General features: G+C 41.3%; 2 protein-coding genes across 2 annotated transcripts; one reads left to right on the top strand and one right to left on the bottom strand.

Moving 5' to 3' along the window:
• The first annotated feature begins 904 nt into the window (after positions 1–904).
• tnfrsfa (tumor necrosis factor receptor superfamily, member a) lies at positions 905–21,100 on the top strand. The gene is made up of 10 exons (XM_030743302.1): positions 905–1,180; positions 11,197–11,377; positions 12,779–12,910; positions 16,531–16,642; positions 16,777–16,904; positions 16,983–17,081; positions 17,168–17,214; positions 17,861–18,136; positions 18,232–18,268; positions 18,755–21,100. The coding sequence occupies exons 1-10, from the start codon at positions 1,148–1,150 to the stop codon at positions 19,054–19,056; spliced, it is 1,347 nt and encodes a 448-aa protein (XP_030599162.1). The 5' UTR covers positions 905–1,147; the 3' UTR covers positions 19,057–21,100.
• Positions 21,101–22,785: 1,685 nt separating this feature from the next.
• LOC115789791 (uncharacterized) lies at positions 22,786–24,936 on the bottom strand. Its single transcript, XM_030743304.1, has 2 exons — positions 24,446–24,936; positions 22,786–23,460 (listed from the first exon to the last, which is right to left on the bottom strand). The coding sequence occupies exons 1-2, from the start codon at positions 24,872–24,874 to the stop codon at positions 23,050–23,052; spliced, it is 840 nt and encodes a 279-aa protein (XP_030599164.1). The 5' UTR covers positions 24,875–24,936; the 3' UTR covers positions 22,786–23,049.
• Between the last annotated feature and the right edge of the window lie 1,243 nt (positions 24,937–26,179).

Genomic DNA, 26,179 nt, shown 5'->3' with positions numbered 1-26,179 from the left:
GCATCCATGGTTTTCAAAAAGTATTTGAATTTTTCACAGTCCACAGAACAGTTTTTTCACTTCTTCTTATTTAAAATGAGCTCAGGCTTAGAGAAGGCTCCAGCTTTTCTTGATCTTTACATAGTAGAGTTCTAATTTGCATTCTTGGATGCACCAACAAATATTGTTCTCTGAGTGTTCCCGAACCACCGCAGTGGTTTCTACTGCTGGGCCACCCCAGAGCCTGTAGATCAAATCTATGCAAGTCTGCTTTTCAGCCTTCTCCCTTATATTCAAGGATTTGTCTGGCTTCTCTGATTCTCATGCTTCACTATAGATAGCAGAATTACTACTAACTATTTGAGTTCAGTTCAGTTCAATTCAGTTTTATTTATAAAGCGCCAAATCACAAAAACAGTCGCCTGAAGGGGAAAGGGTAACAACCCTACAATAATACAGAGAAAACACAACAATCAGGCGACCCCTTATCTTGCATGGAGGGTGCATTTGTGTTAAACTTTGGGATCGCTCATCCCTTCGCTTGTGTTCCAACTGGCTGCACATTAGCTGGTTGTTACTAGTAAGTTACACATTACATGGCCAAGTTAATGTAATGTTAATGCAGCTGGAGTTTTTTTTTTTTTTTTTTTTTAACCAGCAAACGCTAATCAAAATCTGTTGACGTCATGATTTTTAAGAAAGCCTTTCCGCTTACGAGGCACAGTGTTTACACGTGACCTGTCACACCGCACAGTTTTCGACAAGAAAAGTTTTGAAGTGTGTTGCTTTGTTTTTCTTTGCAAACCTTCGTAATTACCTCCTTAATTATTATTCAAGGAGGCTCGTCGCGATTGGCTCACGGTGCTCTGACGTCACTTACAGCGCTGGGAGCGTGGAAAAAAAGAAAAAAAAAAAAAGAAATCTCCTCACTGGTGCTCGGACCGTGTCTGTTTCTCCTCTCTCAGGAAAAAAAAAAAATCCGTAAAGTTTGTACACTAAAACAGAGTAAACTCATGACAGAAACCGGGTGAAGGACAGAGTGTAGGTCGAACTTTTGTTACTGCTTTCTTTTTCACTGTACGTGTGGGTTTTTAAAGACTTTAGAGTAGTGGTTTGTAAAGCGACTTTCCAGCTCCCTGGGATTGTCTCTCAACGCGAAGTTCCCGAGATGAACTTCGATCCGGTGGTCGGGAAACTTCATGTGAGTAAACACTACACTTACCTTCTAAATAGCGTCTTTGTTGAATTTATATCACTGCGTTTGCGTGTGTCCTGTTGATTACTGCCGCATTAAAAGCTCCTAACTTTATAGCTTCTATAAAATCATTTACCGACTAACAAGAAGGAGCCTATTAATTCACGCTGCCGCAAGGAGAATGTAAATGTATAAAAATAAATAAATAAATAAGTAAAAACCCGTCTGTCTCATGAAGTTAAAGCGAAGAGCAGGCAAACCCAGATCCCGCTTGGAAGCTGAAATCACGGCCAGGCCTGTGAACTTGAAACAAGTCCGTGCATTGTCCCGCAAGAGCCCAGACACAGGAAGCAACATTGTGCTTGTTGTTGTTAATAATTGAAGTGTTTATTTCTGGAGAAAATGCAGAACCTCACTAGTTCTTGTTTCTTTGCTCTGTTCAGTACATGTGCCGTATCATTCACACCCCCCCCCTCCAACAGTACAGCCACCATCTGTGTTGGGCATCATGCGGTCATACTCCGCAGACATCCAGCATATGACGGCTCTTGGTCTGTCACAGCGGATGTAGCTGGCCCTATGGCCGCTATTAATGAGGGCAGTGCGGCTATGGGTTTGCTGTGCAGTGCGCTTTGGCTCAAACGAGCTTTAAATCAAATTGTGTAAAATGTGAGAAGTATGACTGACCAGTCTGACACCCCCCCCCCCAAAAAAAGCCAAGAGTTCACCTTTCCAGTTAGCCAATTTAGACCACAACTCTCAGCTATTTCTCTGGTAAAGTTGATTCCACTCAGACCTTCACAGAGACGTCTGTTCATTCCTCTCCTGTTGTTTTTTCCAACTGTTCAGCACCAAATCCTAATACTATAAGCGCTGTGAGCTCACTGGAAGCCGTTGCCGTTGCATTAAACGTACTTTGATTAATGCAAAATACACATTTGAATTAGCAGAGATCTGCTTCCGTTCTCACACAGAGTTTACTGGATTACACTGAGATAACACTGGAAGTGGAAAATGATGGCAGAGCAAATCAATCACTGGCCTCTTGTTTGGCTGATAAGGGTAACAGCGTTTCTCGGTGGCATTTCATCACAGATGCCCACTTTGGCTCTGCTCGCTGTTAATGTAGCTGTTTAAAGTAAATGTAATATCTTCTGATGGGCCTGGAGCCCCAATGTTTGTTTTCCCCGTTGTCTGATCTGTGTTTTAAGTCATGCAGTGTTCCATTACTGAAATCCGATTTACTTCTCCGGGTGGCAAAGTCAATGTTTATCTCTTTTGTAAACCACAGTACATTCTGGAGGCCTCACCACCAGGCCTTGTTGCTAAGGGACTATGAGGAAACTTCAGCCCCTCCCCATCTCCTTCTCTCCCCTCTCTAATCCCCCCACCAACCCACCCCCTCACACACACACACACACACACACACACACACACACACCCCTTCAAATTGCCAGAGTGTACGTGCCCGGCCGTGCAGTAAACTTCCTGTCCTGGAGTATACAGATTTGCTGATATTAGTGGCATCAATTTACTTCTTAGAATTGTCATGCCCCTGCAAATGTTCACTAGATTTTTATCTGTGATTGTTTACTGTGTCTGGGTGTTGGTTCACACAGGAAATAGTCCTCTCCATCTCTGTGGGCTACACAGACAAGGGCAGGACAGACATCTGGGACAAGGGGAGGCCAAACTATGACACTGGGGACAAGCAGTGGCCAGCAACTCTTAGCGTTCTTAATACTGTAACAACTGCTTATTGCTGCTCTGCTTGGTGACCATGTGAACAGTTATAACCATGCCTGTGGCTTAGAGAAGCTGTACAGATGCCGAATGATGCAATGCAGTGCAACCCTCTCAGTGTCTGATACCAGGTGGTGTCTGTGCCTTTTTATGTATGCTCTTCAGAGAGCCCGCGATGTTTTATTGTTGGCCAATTGATTATTGTGAGCAAACCTGTTGTTGCCAAGGTGAATCACACTACAGTTATCAAAGGGCCCACTGACTCATGCAGGGAGTGCCACCTGTTCAGGTGCTGCCTGCATACCACCGGAGGCGAGTCACCAGCCACACCTGAGCGATCCGGAGATGAAATAAGTGTAGATAATTTACCACCTGTCAAAAATCACGATTATCAAGATAAACAGAATAACCTCACCTAGTGTCATTTTAGGGATTTTTTTTGAATAGCCCTGGGTCACGTGATGAGCACTAAAAGGTACACAGTGTAACCTTTGCTGGAGGCTGCTCTTTTCCGTGTCATAAAGTGCCACAAAGGGCTGCTGTGAACATGGAACTGAAGCCTAAATCCGATGTCATATGTGCACTTTGACCCTAAACTTTTCTAGACATTACCTGACGTGGGTGGCCATGAGAATGCAAATGTCCAACCCAGCTGGACTGGACATTAAAGCAGTCTTTAACCTAACTGGCTCCCTCAAACGACGTCCGTGTGATGTCCAGTTACGCCCATGCGAGACTAGCATGTGAAGCGGTCCAGTGAACTCACAGAGAGCAAGTGGTCATCCTGTGTCATCTACTCAGGCAGCACCTGAGTCAGCTTGAAACAGAGTATTTCATTAGTAAGAATAAGTCTTAAGCTGCCTGCATATTAGAAAAGCCATGTGGGCCGTGTGCTCATCTGATTCTAATAACTGCCTGGAGTCCAAGAGCAAACATGACTTAAAATAGCTAAAAGAGTCTAGTGTGTGTTGTGTGTGTATAGCACATATTCAAAAGCACGTATTCATATACGAGAGAACATCAGTACTGTAATGTGTCTCTCCCCAAATGCCACTGAAACAAATTTGGAATTTTCATTTTGGATAACACACACACACATATTCAGTTACTCCTCTGCCTTTTTTTTTTATTTTTTTAAATAATTACTTGCTTCAGTCATTTCAGTCACAACTTGAGGGGCAGTTTAGTAATACTGATCAGCAATTACCTCATTTTCATTTACAGTTTCAGCTTCCAGTGAGTATAAAGGATCATTGTGCAGTATTCGGTTTTGCAGTGGTGCTCTTGTTGGTCTTAAAATATTTTTCGCTGTAATAATATTTGAATTTCAAGGAAATTGACTAGTAAAGTGATGATTTACAAAAAAACCAAAACAAAAACGTGATTAACTGCCTGAAGTATCCAGAGTCGAGGAGCCCGAGGTTCAACAAAAATTTGTTTGCAAATGTCATCTTAGGCTGTAAGAGTTAACCATTTTTTAAGCAGTTAATAGACAATTTCATTAATTAATTGAATATATTATTGGCACATTAGTTGATAAAAAAGCAAATTGTTAGGCGTAGCCTTAGTGCTAAACCCTTAATCTGTTTTTAAAATAAACTGATTTCTGTCTGCGTTTCTGCAGTTATTTATTTAATATTTGCAGCAGGGAAACAATGAAATCTTATTTTTAAAAAATTACTGTGTGTTTAATGTCTGTCAGCATTTAATCACAGCGCCTTTGAGCATTTAGCCGGGGCAGAGTGATGTCACACAGCATCACTAAAATTGATCTTATTTGCCGATATGCAGTCATCGATGTCGATATCAGCTGACAGCATTCCTTTCGAGTATTGAGTTATTTGATGAAATCTTTTCCATAATAGCCGCATCACAGCCAGTTACTGTAGTCAAAGCACAGTCGTGGCTTAAAGGCACCTCTAAGGTTTGCACTGGTGCTGTATCCTCTGACTTCCTGCTCTCCTGGATGAATGAGCAGATTATAATAAAAGTGTTGAGTCTCGGAACAAGCTCTTGTCTAGAAAATGGACGTGTGTTTACCAAAACGTAAATCTGCTACAAATTCAAGCTATTGATGGTCACTTAAGTCCTTGCTGACCCGCTACACCCATCACATATTCTACATTTTTTTGCAGCAGTGTGTTTATAGAGAAGGCTGTAAACCGCCGGCACTTGACTTTTCTTCCTTTTACACACAGATGAGCTATATTGGAGCTAATGCGATTGTCTTTAGAGCTTAGGTGATGGATTCCCGTTCGTTCTTTAATCTGTTAGTCATCCTTTCTCGCTCTTTTTATTCTCTCCCTGCAGGAGTTGTCTTGTGATTCACCGCTTAGGTTCCCTGTGACAGCCCCGATCACAATTTGAAAAGGCCAAGTTAACAGCCCCGCAGCACACAAATTTGATTTGTGGATTGCCATTCAAATTCGATGTCCTTGCTTATCCCTCCATAACATTCTGTGTGACTCACGAAGAGTCACAGTGTATGAGTAGGCAAACTTTACAACCCACCGAGAACACATCGACGTCACAACCAAAACAATTAGGAGAAGAAGAAAAAAAAAAATACCCCAAAAGTGTACGCTGCACCTGCTTACAACTCTGGAACCTTGTGAACTTTCAGCAGCCCACTTTGGTTCACTCATCAAAACAATACAATCATTCTTTTGTGGTAAACATCAACGTCAGGGTGTCAGTAATTGCGGCTAAGAGTCTTTCAGGAAACTCAATACAACTGTCGTCACTGCGGATCATCGTTTTTTCTCTCTTTTTTTTTCCTTCTCTGGTAAATGTCACCAAACCTGCTTGTGACACACTGCCACCCTCATCTAATCAGTGAAGCGTACCTCCTGAGGAAACTCAAGAATTTGTGCTATGGAGCTTCAGCTTCCCTGAGTTATAAATATCCAGCCTAGCGGATATGCTGTGGGTCTAATCGGGTGCTGGGCCTGCTCTAAGGCAGGCTGCTGTGCAGGGAACAGTTTGGAGCTGAACCCTGCATGAAGCCTCTGTATTGTCTCGAGCTTCCTGTGCTCCCTGAGAGGAGGGGGCAGCCGCTTTTCACACGCTCCAACACATGCACTGTATGCGTGCTTGTGTGCTGTATTGTGTGTGTGTGTGCATGTGCAGTGCGTTTGTGGCCTAACAATGTGGTTTTCAAACTGTTAGCACTTTCTTGTTCTTAACTGTGCTGAATTGACACGGGAGCCATTCTCTTCATTTTCTATCATTCAGCTTTATAATGATGAATGTGTGTGAGCTTGGCTGAACTTTGAATTTATTTACAGCCATGTAGCAAGTGTCAGACTTATTTCTCCTGACAGAAGCTGGGCTGTGCTTGTCTTCATAATCTAACACAAAATGTCAGCGTAATTTATCACTCAAGAAAAGTTGTGCATGATCAACCCTCTTTCTCCAGGGAATGCCAGGATTTATCTGTAAAGCACAAAGCGTTCACTGTCATGTCAAGGTCAGCCTTGAGGGATTTGAACTGTACAATATAAAGCAGTTTCACTAAAATCCAGACCCACTTATCAAAGCATTTAAAGCATATTAAAATAAGTTTTATTCAGGACAGAATATACTTGAAGTGATCAGATTAAATCACATCAAAGTGATTGTTTGAGTTTCTTGAGGTCAAAGGACCACCTGATGACAGAGTAACACCAAACATCAAGAACTGGACAACCTTACCTCAGTTTGGCAGCTGTTATGTTTCTGAGCAGTTTGCCACTAACTAAATAAATAAAAGCACATTTCAAGGCCTTCTGCTCTACCTGAACTAAGCACAAGTGTGATTGGTTGCTACAGAATATGGACAACTCTCACTGGATGCATCTTAGAGGTGTAACTTATTTTACAAAAAAAAAAAAAAACAGAAGGGCAGCTGACTGCCGAAAAATAGGCAGCGAGCGGATCAGCATGAGAGAAGTGTCCGAAGAGGCAGGGAGCTCCGCTGCAATCAGAGCAACAAACAAGACTTGCAGCCTGAAGCTAAAGCAGAAGTAGGTCTCTGGCATGAATTTTTACTGCTTCCGAAGTTAATTGAGGAGAGGGACAAAGCCTTAAGAGGTCAAAACTCCAGCAAGAGTCGTAGTATAGAGAACAACAGGGCGAAACATGCAGCTTGATGTGCTCCAAGTCTTGCTGGAATTTCGTCCTCTTAAGCTGCGAGTCAAAGTGACAAGCTTTTTAGTCAGGCAAGCTTATGCACAGCTAATCATGTGATCTCATGAGTTCAGCTAAATCTGTGGGGAGAATTGTGATTCTACCCCAAAAGATTGTCATATGATTTTTTTGTGGCCAGTTTGCCCCCCCTCATAATAAATTATTCCTTCAGAAAATATCTTTGAAACATAAGAGACAGTGAAGTGGTTATGGATAAGTAGTGGTAAATACCTCCCTTCATACCTTGAATTCTTAACCCCATTTTTTTTGGGGGGGGGGGGGGGGGGGGGGGGGGGGGGGGGCAGGTTGTAGTCATATAGAAACCAACCACAGAGTTACTGGGTTAAGAAAATGAGTCACTTCGTTTGAATAAAAAAATGTCATTGCATATTTGACTGCTTATCTTTGTGATAAATGGACTGAAGTTAAGTTTTTTAATTGTGATAGATATTTTAAGGGCATTTTAAAGACAGAATTATTAATTGATTAATTGAAAAAAAAAAACATTTAATTATCTAGGTAACAGTTATCTGACTGCTGCATAACACAATGAGCAAGACGTCAGTTATTGTGGTGTTTGAGCTTGTTAAGGAGTTGACTATAGTAAGGCCACAAGAAGGCACATGTCGAACATCATCAGGATGAAATGGCTGAATTCCTCCGTGTAACATGGAAATAAAGGAGTGATGGTTGATAATCAGTGTCAGTTTACTTGGTTGCCGAGAGCTGCTGAGCATCTGTAATCCAATCAGATGATCGGGTTGCTGTTAGATCAACAAATCAGTGCAGTTTAGGTTACCATAAAAAAAATCAAGATTGAAGTCACAAAGTGACAACTTTTTCTTTTTGAGTGGATTCCTTTTGAGTGTTTTTAATCCCAACTCTTTTCCTCTACAGTCGTATTTTGTGCATACGTAGTGTGAGAACAGCTGTGCAGTGCCTAAACTTTTGCAAATGTCCCTTAATTGATGAAAGAAATGTATTTTCTAATAAGAAAAGCATGATATGGAAAGTCAGGTCCTGCTCTGGATGCAGGACTGTAATGAGGTGCATCGTGCCTTTCCTTATCAGTTGGCTATGACTGAAATCATCTGTCCAATATGAGATGAAGAAGCTATCTTAGTTTGTTTGTATGTGTTGTGTATGTCTGTGTGAGAGGCATAGAGAGAGAGAGAGACCCTCACATTTTCTGTTTCTGTCCATCTTTATTTCTTTAATAAAGGAGCTTACTGTAATTTCCTCAGGAATACAGGGTGATCACAGCCCTCTAAATGGCCCATTGATAACCTGGGTCAAAACTGAAAGGATGTCCTGTCATTTAGTCACAAATGCATTCTCAGTGTACATGGCATGAGCAGAGTTTGTGCCAAGGCAATTTGGAGGAGCCCAGGGTGTCTTGAGGAAGCGGAGTGATGCTCCTGTTGTCAGATGCACAGAAAGTCCCTTATTATTTTATTGCAGCTTATTAGTTTAACTTGCATCCACCCATGCTGAGTATTAACTTATTGTACATGCAGACTGTATAACAATAGTATACTGTTGCAGTGAATTATCTGCAGCCAAGCCCCCTCATTGTACAGAGCAGAGAGAAGGCTATGAAGTGGACTGGGCCACTTGTGCTGAAGTTGGAGTGTTTCCAGGAATTGTGGGGTTTGGAGGGTTTGCTACACTGAGGTTATGGTCACTCAACTATTCCTCCTCACTTGGTTTGTGGAGGTTAAACTAAGCCACATTGTGGCTGCCCATAGTGTTTGTGTATACACTACATTTATGCCCACGTAGTTCAGAAGCCTTAGAATATTAGTGTGGACACATGGCCTTGTTTCTTTTCTTTGTGTGGAAGTAGGCTGTGTTCAAGAAATACCACAAGACTCCAAGGTTCCTTAAGACTTTCAGTGCTGCATTCGTAAGCCGTAGGTGCAAAGCTCTGTAGACCCATGTTTGCATGTTGTAGCTGTCCGCGGTCACCTGGGGCACTGCAAAAAACATGTGTTTTATGCTGTTGTTGGACCTTTAGCTTAGGGCCAGCTGCAAAGACGACAGGAGTCATAATAGATGAAGAACAGCCTTGCAGTGGACTGAAAACCAGTGTTAAACAATAAAAGCTACAGCCCATTGTTTGTGCTTCTCATTCATACTTTTTTTGTGTATATTTGATATTCTTTTATGCACTTCAACCTTTCAGGTTTGTTCAGCGGCAAATAATAAATGAATTTATTTGTTAATGTAAGAGTTTGCTATTTTCTCCGTTTTATGCAACTGAAATCAGAACAGCAAGCCTCGGTTTGGGCTCTGTGAAATTAAATAAAGTCAATTAAATAAAGAAAATGGTAAATCCAACATTTTAAAAAGAAATGTTGCCTGTTTTCTTGTAGCAACCTCGCTGATCATAACAGGTTAGCCACTGAGCACGGCTGCACCTGGGACTGTTTGGAATCACAGGCCTTGAAACGAACAAAGCCTGGAAATGATGTAATATCAGCACTGTCTATTCATGTTTGCTGTCAGAGAGACACCCTTTGATTGGCTCTGCTCTATAAAGACGTTCTGTAAAGATATTCCTGAATACCGAGCACAGTTTCACAGTCCACGCCTGCATTGTGGAGGATAAGATTACCTTTAGTGTGGCTCACTCTTTCCCAGTTCTTTCTTTTTTTTTATATGTTTTCTTTCCGCTCTTTTGTCTGTTGCATGTGCTTCTACACAGATTTTACTCGTACTCTTTCCCCAAATCCATGTCTCTCGACGTCCCCCACCTCGCAGTCATACAACACAGTATATTCAAGTCTAAAGACTCACCCTGTGTCATGCAAGCTGTTAGTGTCCCCCCCCCCCCCCCCCCCAACTTTGTCTCCCTCCTCTTTCCTTCCCTCTTCTGCCTCCCCCTTCCCGAGAATGTTTGGATAGATGTAAATGGTGTGATTGTGACTGCTCTGCCGGTCGTCTGCAACTCCACGTCTGCTTCTCAGCGTCTTTGGAAAGTCTGACGTGAGCAGAGGGAGAGGACGAAGGGAAAAGGCGGAGAGAGAGAGAGAGAGAGAGGGAGGAAAGTTCCTTTGAACAACAAGGCATGGCGGTCCTCCAGAGAGTCAAGTCTAGCGTCAGGAGTCAGTCTCTGCCCCAGACTGTTCCTCTTTTTCTACCTCTCTCTATCTGGCCTCAGCCTTTATTCCCCTCATTCTCCCACACTGTCTTTTTTAGAGTACCTATTCCCTGTAGAACATCCCATCTTCAACCTGCTGTCTACAGTTTCTCTCCCTCACTGCCTAGCCCTCTCCACCCAACCCGTCCCTTTCTCTCCTGCTTCAGCAGAGGCTGGGGTGGGGGTGTGCAAGGGAGAGACAAAACCTCCAAAACTAGGACTTTCATTTACCCACGAGGTGTCGCGTTGCATTCGAGGCGCTTCATGTCGGTGTCGCATGTCCCGGCATTCAAAGAGTCTGGCTTTAAGAATGTGGGTCATTTGAAGTAGAGGCACTAAAGTGTGTTGTTTGCCAGTGAATGAGGCCTTCTCACGTTGACATGGTGAAAAGCGTGTGAATAAACACCAGCGCCTGGGGGCCATGCTAAAGTGTTTCGGCTGTATTCTTCTCAGTACCCCACAAGCCTGTTATTATCTAGCACATGAATGGATTTCTGAGCCCACATTTGATATGGGCATCATGCTGCTGCTAGCTGAGATACCTTATCAAACTCTGTTACACCCACAGCAGAGGAAGCAGATCCTCTGCTTTTTAAACTAGAGGAAAACCAGATCAAGGCCTAATTAAGTTTGGATGCCTGTTGGGGTGCATGTAGTTAGTGTGTGGTGCTGCATCCTGCGCACACGAGTTCGTGTTGCCTCTAGTTCTGACCGGTTGCACAGCTCCCTTAATTGCTTTCCCACGGCAGATGTTCAGATCAGATGGTTCAAATTAAGATGTAGATTGCTCACACAAGGTTTCCTATGAACATAGATTCTCCTCTTTACTGTCCTTCATGTGATGAGTTTGAATGAGTGAGTCTACATACTGTGGATACACCAAAATAAAGCAAATCTTACACGTCTTTTTTTTTTCTCCCTCTCTCTCTTTTTTTCCCTCTCCCTGTCCATCTTCCTGTTTTTATCCCAGACCTTGATGATGCAGGTGAAGGTGGCCGCGCTCTTCATCTGGCTTTGTCACGCAGCAGAACCTCCGGCATCTCAGTGGTCCGGCGACGCATACAAAAACCAAACCCTTCGACTACCCAAACCGTGTGTGGAGAATGAACAGTACCTCTACCAGGGACGCTGCTGCCTCAATTGCAAGGCTGGTAAGGCGGATGAGATAAGTCATGTTGTGCGCCTGTGCAGCTACATCTACAAAAATAACACAACCTAAGCTGAGCGCAGGTCAGAGCCAACATTTAGATTGGCATGTTGTGTGAAAAAAAACTGAAATGTCAGAAGCATAAGTTGAAATTTATCCCAAACTAGCTTTGCAAATATTCACTGTGCCTGATCTGGAAAGAATGTGTGATGGCCAGGAGCAGAAAGCAAACCGCCTCATGTCAGCAGCTGCGAGTGAAATGTGCAGGGTATGACGCAGGGGTTATTTTTAAGGCTCGAGTCATTAAAAGCACTAATCTTTTTATTATTTAAATTTAATAAGACTGATTTTTGTATTTATTTATTTTTTTTTTTTGGGGGGGGGGTACATATTTAGCCAAGATGCAATTACTGCATGCTTTTACAAAGTGATTGAATTACTTCATTTGCCACAGTGAATTCTAAGAAGTGCTTTTCTTTTATTTGGTCAAATATGTTTTTTTGTTTTTTTTTTTATGTTTGTTTGTTTGTTTTTGAGACAAAAGTTAGAGACTCACAAATGATGACTAGTGAAAAAAGCTGCAAATGTAATGATGGTTCTATATCAAAGCTTGCCAGGTTTAAGTAAAAGTTATTGGTTAATAGTTAATTGATACTAATTGGTGGTAATGCAATGTCCTCATTGTTTCGTTGTTTTCTGTTTGGTTTTCTGTTCCTCCCTCTTATATCTCACCTCTATGCCAGTTCCTCAGTCGCTACTGCATATTTTAAAGCCACAATGACCACTTGGTGGTTTGAAATGTTAGCTTTCCGCTTCTTTTTGTCAGTTTGAGCTTTTAATTACGAGGTAGATCAGAGGCAAGTCTGTTTTACCCACACTTAGCTAAAAGAAACGGTGCTGTCTCTGAAGCAACCGCAGTACCACAACTTTATTTACTGGATGCTCAGCAGCTCCAACCAAAGATGCCTTTGACTTTGAATGGATTTTTTTATTTTCCTCCAGTCTTTTTTTTCTTTTTCTTTTCATTCGTGCATCAGACAAATCCTGAAGACACATGAGAATAAAGCAGTTGTACTCGCAGCATGTGTAAATCGAGTATAAAAATGAAAAGCTTGACAGTTGGCCAGTGAAAGAGGTCAACTGACTCGCTGCAGTTTGCCTTAAACGTCCAGGAAAAATAATGTGGAAATGTAAAATTGTGATATCCCCCCCCCCCATCTTCTAAGATAATATTCCATGTGGTTTACAGTTATTAAAACCTAACATGGTGCAGTGCTTTGTTCTGGTATGTCCTGCTCTGATGTCAGCAGGAAATGCAGCACATCAGTAAATTAGCTCTTTAAATGGGCATGTAGAGTGTTTATCTTTGGACTGGTTGTGTGATTGTTTGCTTCTTTATTTGCAGGAACTTATGTAAGTCTGGCCTGTGAAAGAGACCTGGAAGTAGGGAAGTGCATTCCCTGTGAACATGGACAGACCTACACAGAGCATGCCAACGGGATGTCCCGCTGTTTGCCGTGTACCCACTGCCGCTCAGGTAATGAGATTCTCCTCCCTTGAGAGATGTCTTTAAATATTATTTAAATCATTAATTAGGTCTGAGAGAAGATTTTTTTTTTCTTTATTTTTTGTGTATAATTAGTTTTTGATTTTACACACAAATAAAAGATTCATTTAAAGGTCACAATTAATTAAATAGTTATCAAAATTGTTGGACAGTTTTCTAACTGTTTACCCGCTTATTTAAAAGACGAAATGCAGACGGCAATACAAGACGTGTTTATCAGCAGCTGCACTCTGCCATACTTACGTCATGTCAGGTTGAACCAGGAAATGGAAATGTCACATTTGAGTATTGATAACTGATAGTAAATCTCAGCGTGTTAATAAATACAGAATTTTCCCTTTAATTCCAAAAATCACATTTAAAAGTCGAGTCTTCTGGGATCCAGCTGGTATTATTCTAGGAAAGTTAATACCTTTTTGTCCGTGCCCCCGCCTTTCAGAGCCACTCATGACAATGTGATCTTATGATGTTACACCAAGTGGTAGGGTGTGTCTTTGTTGTTTTTGTTCCACGGGCTGAATGTGAGCGTGTTCCACATCTCAGGAGATTTGCCTGTGTGTCTGTCTTACCTGGCTGAACTGGGTGTGGCTGCATCTCATTGTCTCCCACACTGCTGTCTTTGTGTCCGGTGAAAGGCAGGAGCTGCAGAAAAGAGACTTCTATTACACGGGATGTGTTTTGTGCGCATTCACTGCGGTTTTAAGAGAGTTTCGTGTGTGTGTGCGTGTGTGCGCTTTGCTTTAGTTTTAACTTATTTATGACCATGTAACAATTAAAAGGGGCACGCCAAAGGAAATGAAATTTTAAAAAGATGCCTATTGTGGACTATTTGTACTTAAACTGAACCGCAGTGTTTTCTGGAACACTTTAGAACTTCCTGTTCAGAAAATATCTCCTATTGACAAGACTGCTGTTGGTTCAATGAATCATTTATGGAGTCAGATGAAGCTTTAGTTGCTTGAAGTGTAAGCAAGAGTTTGGTGTTTTGTCTGTGGAATTATGTTAAGTTAAAGATATTGCATAATCTTTTAAATCAGAGGTTCCAAAACTTTTTAGGGTCAAGCAAAACTTCCATGAACCTACTTATAGTCTTAACGATCATTGTGCCATTGGAACTATTGGTATTCTAAACCCAGTGTCAATGTGCTGTTTTCTCTTGGCTTAAATTGGCCATTTCTGTACAGTTTTATCATTTATAGCAAATGACTGTGTGTCCCAGATCCCTCTTTTGTAAGGTTTGATTAGATTAGAGTAGACAGGAAGTATAGAGAGTCATTTTGGGCCCATGCTTCCATCTGACTTTGTGGCGCAGACTCACACATAGCACCTGCCGGTTTAATGAATTAACTATAATCGAGAAATCCCAGCGATGTCCACAATCGCCAGACTGTTAGCCTCTTTAAGGTTTGGACTATGGCCTCGTATCTCCTCTGTGTGTGATGATTTGTCACTGCACTGAGCTACTACAGCACGACCGATGGAGCATGGAGGGCTCCACTAGCCAAAATACAGCCAAACTGTATTATGAGCCGTCACTCTCCGGACAGACACGGCACGGTGAACCGAGCTGAACGCTGACATTTATATTGTTGCTTTTGTATTTCATCTCATTGTAAGAATTCACTTCATTTGCAGAAAAATGTTAAAACTGTTTCATATTTCTTTTTTTTTTTAAGGTGACATAATTTCACAGTTAATCCCTTTTAAATATTTGTGTGCTTTGCGACTATGAAAGCTTCTACTGTGCCGCGGGGTTTAGTGTGTAACAACCATGAAGGAAATGACATTCTACCAGTCTGTGTTTTTCATGCCCTGCCTGTAGCCAGGAATGAAACAGACCCCGTGTTGCTCTGTATTGGAAAATTGTAATTTAATTTTGATTGTTACGTATCATTAATGTGATCACAGTGAACCCTGTTGTCCCAAATACTTGGAATAAGTAGGAGTTATTTTACTAAACTAAAATAGTGGTCTGTTTGTGTTTATGTGTGTGCACAGTGTGTTCAGGCTGTAATCAGAGAAATGCTTTCAAAACAAAAATGTTGTTGACTGGTTTGAAAATCCATGCTTTGACTGATAGGTTTCCTTTTCCATCTTGTCTGGTCTAAAGGAAAAAACACATTAAGCTGAAAATCAAAGCCAAAGCCGTCCACTCATCGATGACAGCAACTCAGTGCATTTAGGCATGTGGACGTGGTCAAGACCACTAGCTGGAGTTCAAACTGAGCATCAGACTTCTATTTTCCCCACACAGCCTTCTTCAGGCTTTACAGCGGATGGACCAAAAAAGGGAGAAAATAGTGCCAGGGGTCAGAGGAGAGAGGACCGCATCGAGCCGATAGGAAAGCAGCAGTAACTCAAATAACCACTCGTTACAATTGAGGTGTAACTAATGAAGTGACCAGCGAGTGCAGTCTTATGTGATGTGAAGAAAGGATATCTGCAGGCCTTTTTCTGGCTAACTACACTGAGATCATTGTGATCTTTACACCAATCATCATTAATACTTAATAATCCTCTCCACAGACAGTGTCGAGACAAACAGATCCAGCTCAACCCCAGCTCGGCTGACATTAGTCACGATTGTTTAATATTCTGTGCAGATAAAGAAGAAACTTCTCGCGTTTTTCATTTTTCAAACAAAGCACAGCAACAACGTCTTCAGTGACCTGATGAAGGTGACTGAGTGTTTTCCCTTTTGCAAAGTTCTCACCTGTGGAAAAGTTGCCTTAACACGTGTCCTCATTTACGTGAATCACATAAAAACTCCAGTGAATACCTTAAAAAAAAATTTTTTGCTTTACTTAGCTCCATAAAACTCTTTAAAATATTCATAACTTGCTATAGAATGAGCTTAATTGCCTGCATAAAATGATAGGAAAATTAGTGTGAAAGAAGATTAAAAGATAGCGTGCAGACCAACCTAACAAAGCCATTTTTCTTTAATTGGCAAGCATGGACATAAGATTTTTATGAAAGGGTGTCCTGTGGAGTTGGGCCGCTGGTTTGTTATTAATTTTGATCGTATCTTAAAGGCCAGGGCTACCGTCTATTTAGGTCTCATTTTAATAAATGAACCGTGGCAGATTCTCTATCCCTTATTATCCCATTGAAGTGAGGCAAAATGTGTGTCAGGGGGAGATAAAATTGGAAACTTAATTATCTAACAGATTTTTTTTTTTTTTTGGCCACATAATTGCTGATGTCCAACAAATTATCTGAAGGTCTGCTGTTGTGCTGCCATTTAATGCATGCTGATGGTCACGGGAATAAGTTTTAATAGAACTTTACTTGTTAAAGTCTGTAGCGATTCACACAGTTTTCGGACACGCTCGGAGTTGACCATTTAAACCGTTTAAAGGTCGTCTGCTGCCGTGCCTGATTCATCACAATGACAGAAGAGTCTCACCTTCTTAATGGCCCTCATTACGCATGATGCCATCTTTTTGATCTCTTTTTAATCTCTTCTTAAATGTTTTCTTAGTCGTTTGCTTCCTATCTTGCCCCGTGAGGCGCTTTGTAACTTTGTTTTGAAAGGTGCTTCATGAATAAAGTTCTAATTATTGTTATGATTTTCTCACTGTCCACAGATCAGGAGGAAATTGCATCCTGCACCACGACTGCAGACACCAAGTGCCAGTGCAGACCGAATACCTTCTGTGTTCCAGATCAGGCCTGCGAAGTCTGCAAGCGCTGCGCCAAGTGAGTGTCACTTACCTGTTTCCTGAAATTACTCTGGATTATTCTCGCTCCTGCAGCTGCAGCATGGGACTGTAATGGCAAATAAATTATGGCTATGCGGGTGCTGGAAATGTTCTTTTTTTTCAAAACTGCAGGTGTAAACCACACGAGGAGGAGCTGAGAAAGTGCACTCCCTTTTCTAACACGGTGTGTCGAAAACGGCCTCCGTCCTCTACCCCAGCCCCTCCGTCTCTCGCGCCCACCTCTGATGCAGCAAGCATCAGTAAGTTTTAATGCTGCTGCCAAATAGTTCTTCAGTTACTGTTGCTTAAATTTAACTGTATCTTTTTTGCTTTTCCAGTTATTCCTCTTTGCATTCTGATAGCCGTCATTATCGTTATCGTTATTGCGCTGGCTCTGTGGTGGTTCATATTCAGGCAGCGTTCGTGTGAGATACCATGTGAGTTGATATCATATAATTTACCTTTGCAGTTAAGCTTTGCTTGTCAAATGTATTCCTAATGCTATCTTCTTGCTTTCAAATAGGTTTGAAGCTCCACTGCGAGTCGAGTGAAATTGTCAAGATTCCCATCGTAAGTTCTTTGTTTTATTTTAGTCTTTTTTTTTAATGTGAAGCCATTTCAAATGGACTTTGAACAAAGTGCGCTGCTGAAAGAAGAAAAATGCAGAAGAAAAAGTAAATGCTAAAGCTCTAAAAGCTTTGAAAACACCAAGGCCCGATGCCTTTATTATGGTTAATAAAAATGCATGATCTAATAATGATAATATATATCAAAAATTGGGGGGGAAAGAGCAATAAGTCTATCAGTGAAATTCATCTATAACACATACATGGAGGTGGAAACGTAAATGTAAAAAAGCAGACAAAAACAACAATTACGCATTATTATTAGTGACATGATAAAAACTGGGTCAAATACCAAAATACACCCAGCCTGAAAGAGCTGCGTATGTCAGTTTAAACCATTTCAAAGCAGTTCCTTAAAAACTGATGTGTTTCTATGGCAATAATGGGTGGCTGTCGCTCGGGTAGAGGTTGTCATCCGCCAATTAAAATTTGATGGTTCGATCTTCAGCTCCGTCAGTCCACGTATCAAAGTGTCTGGGCGAGATACGCCGTTGTTGTGTGAGTGTGTGTTAAAGATAAAAAGCCCTTAAATGAATGGAGCTGTATGAATGCTCACCTTCTCCATACTCTGCCTGTTTTTTTCTGGTTAGGATGAGAGTGGAGCCACAGCAGAGGAGAGACAGAATGATCAAAACGCGGGTCTGGAGGGCGAGGAGTCCCGCCCAGACTCAAGGCCACTGCTGCAGGAGACCCAGGCTGGGATGACCAAGGCCTCCCCTCCCCTCGAAGATGAAGACCGAGGATTAGGGGACAGTTTGCCCAACACCACTAGTTCATCTCAAACTAGCCTGTCAGCCCTGCCCACAGCAGTCTCCAACACCCCACACCAGAGCCCGACTACCTTCAGACAGCTGACTGCAGATTTGGTGAGGAGATGAGTCGGAGTGATCTCAAATCGTTCACATTGTGTTTTTTAAAGTTTCATCATGCCTTATAGTTTGTATTTTGCTTTGTGTTGCAGGATGATCCTCTGCGATATCGACTGGTGCCACTACAAGGTAAGATTCCCCCACTCAAAGAGCCAGATAACTTTACACAAAAAAAGTAAAGTTTAGTACCATTTATGACAATGCACAGAGAATTCACTAAATCTCCTCCAGATCTCATCTTTGCTGCTTGATAGATTAATAATCTCATGATAGTCAGGCCAAATCTGAGCCCTTAGGGCTTCGGAACATGTGGTCTTTTCTTTTTTTATTGTTGTTTTGTTCTCATGCTGCATTAAAGAGGACATGGCTCAACAGATTTGTTTGATCCTCTGTTAATAGTATTATACACGCCTCCCCTGACAGGAAATGTACTGAAACGTACTGATTGTTCCTTACATTGAAACAAAGCCTATACTGTTGCAATTTGCGAGCTAGTGTCCACAGTTTATTATAAATCGGCTTTACAATAACAAGACCTGCATGCACTTTACACATCGTGGCTTCATGTTCGCGCAGTCTAAATTATTGACTGTGTCTTCATCTTTGTTTTTTAAGGTTCAGAAAAGTCCCTGAGGAAGAGCTTTGATTTGTTCGACGAGTACTTGGACTTGCGGATCCACAACAAATTCTTCAGAATGATTGGAGTCAGTGACAACCACATTCGGCTTGCAGAGAACGGCGCCTCCAGTGATAAAGTGTATGAACTGCTGAAGAACTGGATGCAGAGGCAGGGACTCAGAGCCGACATCAATGACCTGCTAGACACTTTGCTGACTATGGATCAGCGACGTTCAGCCGAGAGCATCGCCTCTGAAGCTCTCAGAAGGGGCTACTATAAGCATGCAGACACACCCTGAAAAGCACCAGGGACTTCAAATGAAGTAAACACAAAGTACTCAATACAAGAAAAGCACATAGACACTGGCAGCGGACGCTGTGTCTCATGAACAGGCTTACCTCTTTTGTGGCTGACCGGCCATGTATTCAAAAGCCAGTAGTTTTAAAAAAAAAAAAAAGATGAAAAAAGATAAACACAAAAAAGGGGAAAGTCGCGCTGTGTTGATGAATGGTCAGAGGATGCTAACCTCTGGCCAATCGCTGAAGCGTAACCATGAAAACAAAAAGTTTGTAACAATGTTTTCAAAAAGAGCACAAGAGCATGAAGGTGTCAACTTCCGCCGGCGCTTCGGCTGCATGTTTTAAGCTGTAGAGAAGCGAAGCCAAGTACTGAAAGCTAAGAAGTCTTTGTGTTGGTCATCCACCCAGATGATGACACACTAGCAGGAGATAAGGATATACACTGGTTTATAGGAGTGGCATTAGTGATGTCACAAATACTGTGCCTCTTCGATGCACTGACCTCAGGCACACGTAGGATTTAAAGCAAGACACGCTCTGTTAGTTGTGCTGATTTTGACTGCCGTGTATCCGTCCATGAACATTTTTCTGGCTAATGATTGGACGATATCCTCCGTTTTGTTATAACAAAGGTTAACTTGCACCCTTACTAATCACAAACTTGACCTTTGCTGCGCTGTTTGAATATCTACATTTACCTAGGTGTCTTTTTTTATATGCGATTTAGTTGTTGTTTTCTACAATCCAGTCACATCAGAAATAGTTTCAGTGTTACCACTCACACATGACACAGAAGAAGGATTTTCACCAGCTGTTTCTGTCGGGACAACGATTAATGGTTTAGTAAAAATGTGTCCTTAAAAGTTGGATAATTTCAAAAGGTCATTTTATTTATTGATATATTTATTGTAATAAGATAATAGTTATCTCTTACTGTTTATAGCATTGTCGAATGACCCTGAAAAACACACACACAGTATTTGTGCTGTCAGGATTTGTAGCTCCAGGGCAAAATGACTGAAATCAAATGTGTCAGGTTGTAGTTTCAGCTCGTAGCGTTTTGTTAGATTCTCTTCCTGCTCACAGCGCTGGGTTTAGTGCAGCGCTCCGGTCCACGCCTCGGACGTGTCAGTGATTTGAGTGCCGTCTCTTTCCGAGCGAGTTTCCACTGAGGCAACGGCGGGCGCAGTGTCGAAGCTTCCGTGATGCCCAACGCTGGCTGCGTCTTTTCAAATTGGGCTTTTTAGTGAGTCGACTGACCAGATGGTCCCGTCATATCAGCAGCCACACAGGGTGCAGGTACGGATTGTTTTGCCTCACTTAGATTCAGACAAGATGAAGGAAACCTTTTCTGGATTCAAAAAGAAGTTTTATTTCCCCCAATTCTGCCCTATGTATACGTCCAGAGAGCTTAGAAGTCTCGCAAATTATATATATGTATATATGCAGCTATATTAACAGACTAAAATGAATATAGTGAGGTATGAGGTTATTGAAGACTGAAAAACAAATTTTTTTAACTCGATTTTTTTTTTTTTTTTGCCCATTTTTCTGCAGTTTCTCGTGTATAAAGAAAAGAGTTACAGAGTTATATATTGTTGCTAAAGAATGATGATACAGTGCTGGCACTGCCATCTACTGAAAGACAATGAAAATACAGCCTGCATCAATTTCTAGGGACCCTGGACGTCCTTTTTCATTCTCCCTTTCCATCCAGTTTTTCAGTTGGTAGCATTTTAGTTTTCTTTTTTAAAATCCCTAATAGCCTTTCCTGGTGTTGTATAGCAGTGAAAAGGCTTTCAGTGCATGTTTTGTTTATTTGGGCAAATCATGTTTTTGTAATATTTCTGTGGTTTGACATATTTAATTGCAATTCCTAAGCTGTTCATTTAACATCCTTTTAATTGTGTTAAAAAAAAAACCTACTGTTCATGATTACCATTAAGCCATGTCTCCTTAGTTATTGTTTGCTCGTCGAGGATTTCGGATATGAATGATGCAAATACATCAAAGCTGTTTTTATGTCAATTTCAAATAAATGTTTTGTACAGATATTCTAGGTTCAAGTGATGTTTTCATTGTTTTTTCCACAGTAAAACTCAACGGGGTTGTGCATGTCAACTGTTATTACAATATTATAACTATATACTATAACTTTTGGTCTTTATTTATCTGATGTCATGTCATCTACTGTGGTCACCGGGAACAGTATGTAAATCTAGTACCGGTTTTTCAGCTTACAGGCACTGCAGGCTGCCCCTCATCATGACTCCAGAAGATGGCCAATCAGAAGAAAGTGGGCTTTTAGAGAGGCAACTTGTTTCCGGCATGCAGTGAACTGAGACCCTTATACAGACATAAACGGCATTAAAAGAAATTTTGAAATGAAATTGCTAGACATGAAGATAACAGGCCCTCTTTAAATACTCAATTGACTTAATTGTGAACAGCCTGAATCTTTGCTCTGACACCAAAGAGATGCTGATCAGAGGGCCCAAGACAGAAATGCTTGTAATCTGCACTGCAGCAGCGGGACAACTTAACATTTTTATTTTTTTTTTTTGGATTATTATTATTATTATAGACTTGTCCAACTAGGAAATACACAAAATTGCTCCCGACCATTAAGGTGTTGCATTATGCCATGTAGTTTTAGCAGTACTTAGATGCTTTGCATCTGTTTGCTGTCCCTTGACTCATTCGGTGCTGTGGGCTCCTCATAATGGGGCTCAAAAGTAATTGGACAATCGACTGACAAGCAGTCGGGTGAGGCCTGTTCCCTTGTTATTCCTGGACAAAGTAAGCAAATAAAAGATTTGGAGTTGATTCCAAGTGTTTGGCTTTCATTGGAGCTCTCAGTACTAGCTCCAAAGAGAAGTTGATGCCAGTGAAGGAGATCATCATAATGCTGAAAAAGTAAAATAAATTAATCAGAGAGAGAGCACAAACTTTAGGAATGGCCAAATCAAAGGCCTGGCTGCAGTGGAGGCCTGGCAGAGCATCTCAGAAGGGGAAGCACAGCATTTGGTGATGTTTTAGGCTTCAGGCCGTCACTGACTGGATTTTATTCCAGGTGTTTCCAAGTATTCCAAAAACAATCCTTATGTTTAAAATTATGTCAGTTTGTCTAATTACTTTTGAACCTCTAAAAATGAAGGACGGTGCATAAAGATGGCTGTAATTTCTAAACGGTTAATGCAATACTTTTGTCAAACCCCTCAAATTAAAGCATAAAAGTCTGCATTTTAAACACAGCTCTGGTGTTTCATTCAAGATCCACTGTGGTGACGTACAGAGGCAAAACTACAGAAAAAGGAACAAATAGAAATCAAGTGACATTGTCCAAAAACTTATAGATCAAATTTTATATATCTCACAAACTCTTGATTCACAGAAAAAAATTCTCCAGAGTCAGACAACTAATACATTATTAACTTTAATACAGTAAAGTAAATTATTTAACATAGAGATTAGAATGGAATAAAGTAGCATGCAAGTAAAATATCAAAATAAATGAATGATTATTTTTGTTCTGTTAACAGAGATGCTGATTTGAATAATTACTCTTTGAAGTTTATTATAACACAGCCTATTAGCCCCTATTGTCTTGTGCACAGTTGAGTGCATCAAGTTAAAGTGTGAACACGTTTAACCTTATATATATATATATATATATATATATATATATATATATATATATATATACTACTTTCAGAGGTAGAAGCTCTGTTGTTTTTATGAATACTAAAATTCAGGTTCGTAGTACCTTCAGTGTGATGTCTCCCTCTCCTGTCTGTTCTCAGACTGTTATTAACTGGATGTGAAGGGAAGTTAGTAGCTTTGTATGATCCACCTTACTTGACCCTTCAAACAGGACATTGCTTTTCACTTGGTGTCCAGTGGGTGAAGCTCATATTAGTGCTGACGTTTTCTTTCATTCTTCAAGGTTCAGGTCCTTCAGTCACTTTGTGGATTCCATTTATTTTCAGAGATTACCGACCATGTCTCTGGACATCATCTTCAGCACCTACTCTTCTGAAGTCGCTGACCCTGTTCCTCAATGTAAGACGGTGAATATAACTGAGAAGATTTTCACGAGTGTCTTTCTTTTGTCTCTCTGTGGGAACGCCGTTGTGTGTCTCTCTCTTGTAATGGGGGTAAAAATTATTTTGAACTCTTTTCAGTACGCCATCAAAATAATAGAAATGATCATTTTCTTCATCATTGAGATGGTTGTTGTCATTGTTGCCGATAGAGTCTCTCTGCAGCTCTCCTGCATCCACAGGATCCCCTGAGGAAAGTATCTCCGACTTTGTTCCTCCTTGTCTCTCTATGCAGTGTTTCAGGCCAGCTTTTGTGCGGTGTATTAAACCTCTGCAGAGTGGCACACCGTCCCCTGAAATCTGTTGAGAAGAGCTTTCATCAGTACTATCATTAGCACTTTTTTCTTTCAAAGGTAAAACATTTATTGTTATTTCTGATACTTTGCTATTTCTGCAAAAGTCTGTGAATGAGATCGTCATCAAACCAGCAACCCACTGCACCCCTGGTGTCACAGCTTGCTATTCTGGCATGGAGGTAAATAAAAAAAATCTCAGCCCCCCCATATAGGAAACATAATGGAAGAAACACTGAACAGCTTAGTGATCTTTTAGGTAACATCCTTAATTTGTAAATGCACACCTGGAATGTTTCTGACTTTCCCGATACCCATCAGGGATGCTACAATAATGTGGTCTGCAGCAAAGGCCAGCAATAATAGTTAACAGTTAAAAATAGTTGATTAAAATCAATCAGTTATTGAAACTCACAAGAGTTAATATGTCACTGAAAATATTTAAACTGGTTGAACTTGAGGAGGGCAGTGGCGCAGTGGTTTGCACTGTTGCCTCATAGCAAGATGGTCCTTGGTTTGAATCCACCTTTGGGCTTTTCTGTGTGGAGTTTGTATGTCCCCCTGCCTCTGCATGGGTTCTTTCCAGGTACTCCAGTTTCCTTCCACAGTCCAAAGCATGCACTTAATTGGTGATTCTAAATTGGTCATGGGTGTGAATGGTTGTCTGTGTGTTAGCCCTGGTGTACCCCGCTTCTCACCTCATGGCTCCACCCCACCCTGACCCTGAATTGGGAGAGGATGAATGGATGAATTTAAAAAGTTGCATCTTCTTAATTTATTTAATTATCTTGAGTATTATGGTTTAAAATTATTGTGTTTCCCACATGTGTGTGTATTTGATTTTCATTCAGTTTTAATGTCACATTTAAGTACTCAGAGTGGTATGAATCTATCATTAAAAAGGATGCATATATTTCCACAAATGTTCAACTATTCGTTTGGTTCATTTTATTTTAATTCTCACAGAAATCTTGAAGAAATGCCTCACTTACTTGTGCACGCTTGTCTGAAGCTTCTTTGTGATTTGCTTCCAAATGTGCTGAAAATGTAAATGAGTCCACTCCTGGATCGTTTTGATCTTCTTTTCTTCCAGTTTCTGTCCTGCTTATTAAAGCTCCTCCTTCACTCTCTGTGCCTCTCAGAAATTTGGTTATATTTTCTAGGACGTCTTCTCTCATCCTGAGACCCGAGAATCGCTTTTCAGTCTTTGCTTGTGTAGTTTCTGTTTTACTCGTCATAAATCCTGGCTCAGTGTGAGCCTCGGGTTCTAGACTCACTCTGGTTGTTGGACTCTCCTCTGCACTCGGCAGTCCGTCATCTTTCTCTGCACTGCTTCGATTGATGACTTCCGTACTTATTGTTGTGTCTTTAATCTTCATGTTTTCTGTAGTTGTGCCTGTCATGTGCTCGGTTGTTAGCATTTTGAGTGGGGGAGGTGAGGATATGACTGTTTCCTCTGTTTTCAGATTTCCTTCATGTTTAGTCTGGTCTCTTCCTGTCGTTTCATCATGTACATCAGTTGTTTGTGGGTTTTCTGTTTTTTCTGTGGTTTCTTCAGTTTTCTCATGTTGCACTTCTTTTCCTTCTGAGCTCTCTGTTCGATCTATCACATAGATTTCTAATAAACACGTTCTTCCTTTCAGGCATTTACATTTGGAGTCGTATTGTTCAGTAGTGATGTCCTTTAAAGCTTTAGTGATAAGCAGCGGATCACCCAGCTCAGGTACATTCACTCCCTGCCTAATGTCTGCGTTCAGAATGAGTTTTCTTTCAGATGTTGGATTCGTCTCCATCCCTGCTTCTGGGAGGAAAAACATGATTAAGGCTTCTTCTCCCACATCAGACAGCATTTGTTTTTCATTGAAATCATGAATATCTGTTTCATGTGTGGCGTGTGTTCGAAGGACGTATGCAAATCTAGGATTCATATTTTGCTCGGCTTTTCTGTCTCCCTCTGGGTATCTGAGCTCTGCTTGTTTCGTGATCATTTTCCTGCTAAATAATTCATTATTATCATCCTGAGCAGGCCTCATCTTATTCAGTGGTCTATTTATGGATCCTTTCTTTCCTCTGGATATCAGGAGGGGTTGCCTCATAGCATCAAATCCACCATCACCCACGCTAGTTGCAGCTTTTAAAGAAAGTTGTTTCTGAAAACTTCTCTGCCAAGTCGAGTGTTCATTCAAGTTCAAGCGTTCCCTTTTCTTCATAAGAATGGCTTCATGCCTCTGTGTCTCTAACCGTGACGACTCTGAAGTTTTCACTGAAGAGGTGCCAGAGTGCAGAGCAGCTGCACGGGAAATGTCATGTTGACTGAGTGAAGCTCTCAGAGATCCTCTTTGATTGGACTGCATGAGAGTTTTAACGTCCGTTGCTCCCTTTTGTTTTATCCGTGGTGGTTCAGCCTCTTCTTTTGATGCTTTCCTGATGTTGATTTCTGATATTTTTCCACCGGGTTTTGGACAGCAGGAAGCAATCACAGTTGTAGCCACACAGAATCGCTCTGTCAGCATTTTCTGCATCGGAGCGTTGACGGTGGCTGCCCGAGCCTCGGATTTCTCCAGCAAGAAAGCTTGAAGTTTTTGTCCCGAGGCAGCCGAGTGATGCACTAACAACGAAGGCCTAGAATCGGGGCCTTCTTTAATCATATTTGAGTCGATGTGACTGGTTTTATCAACAGGCTTAGTTGGTGGGGTGTCACTAATAAGAAGCAGGGCTGCATTTGA

Source organism: Archocentrus centrarchus, chromosome 12, assembly GCF_007364275.1.
Source record: "Archocentrus centrarchus isolate MPI-CPG fArcCen1 chromosome 12, fArcCen1, whole genome shotgun sequence".
Taxonomy (NCBI): domain Eukaryota; kingdom Metazoa; phylum Chordata; class Actinopteri; order Cichliformes; family Cichlidae; genus Archocentrus; species Archocentrus centrarchus.
The sequence above is the reverse complement of the archived record's forward strand: the minus strand, read 5'-3'. Positions and strand labels throughout refer to the sequence as shown.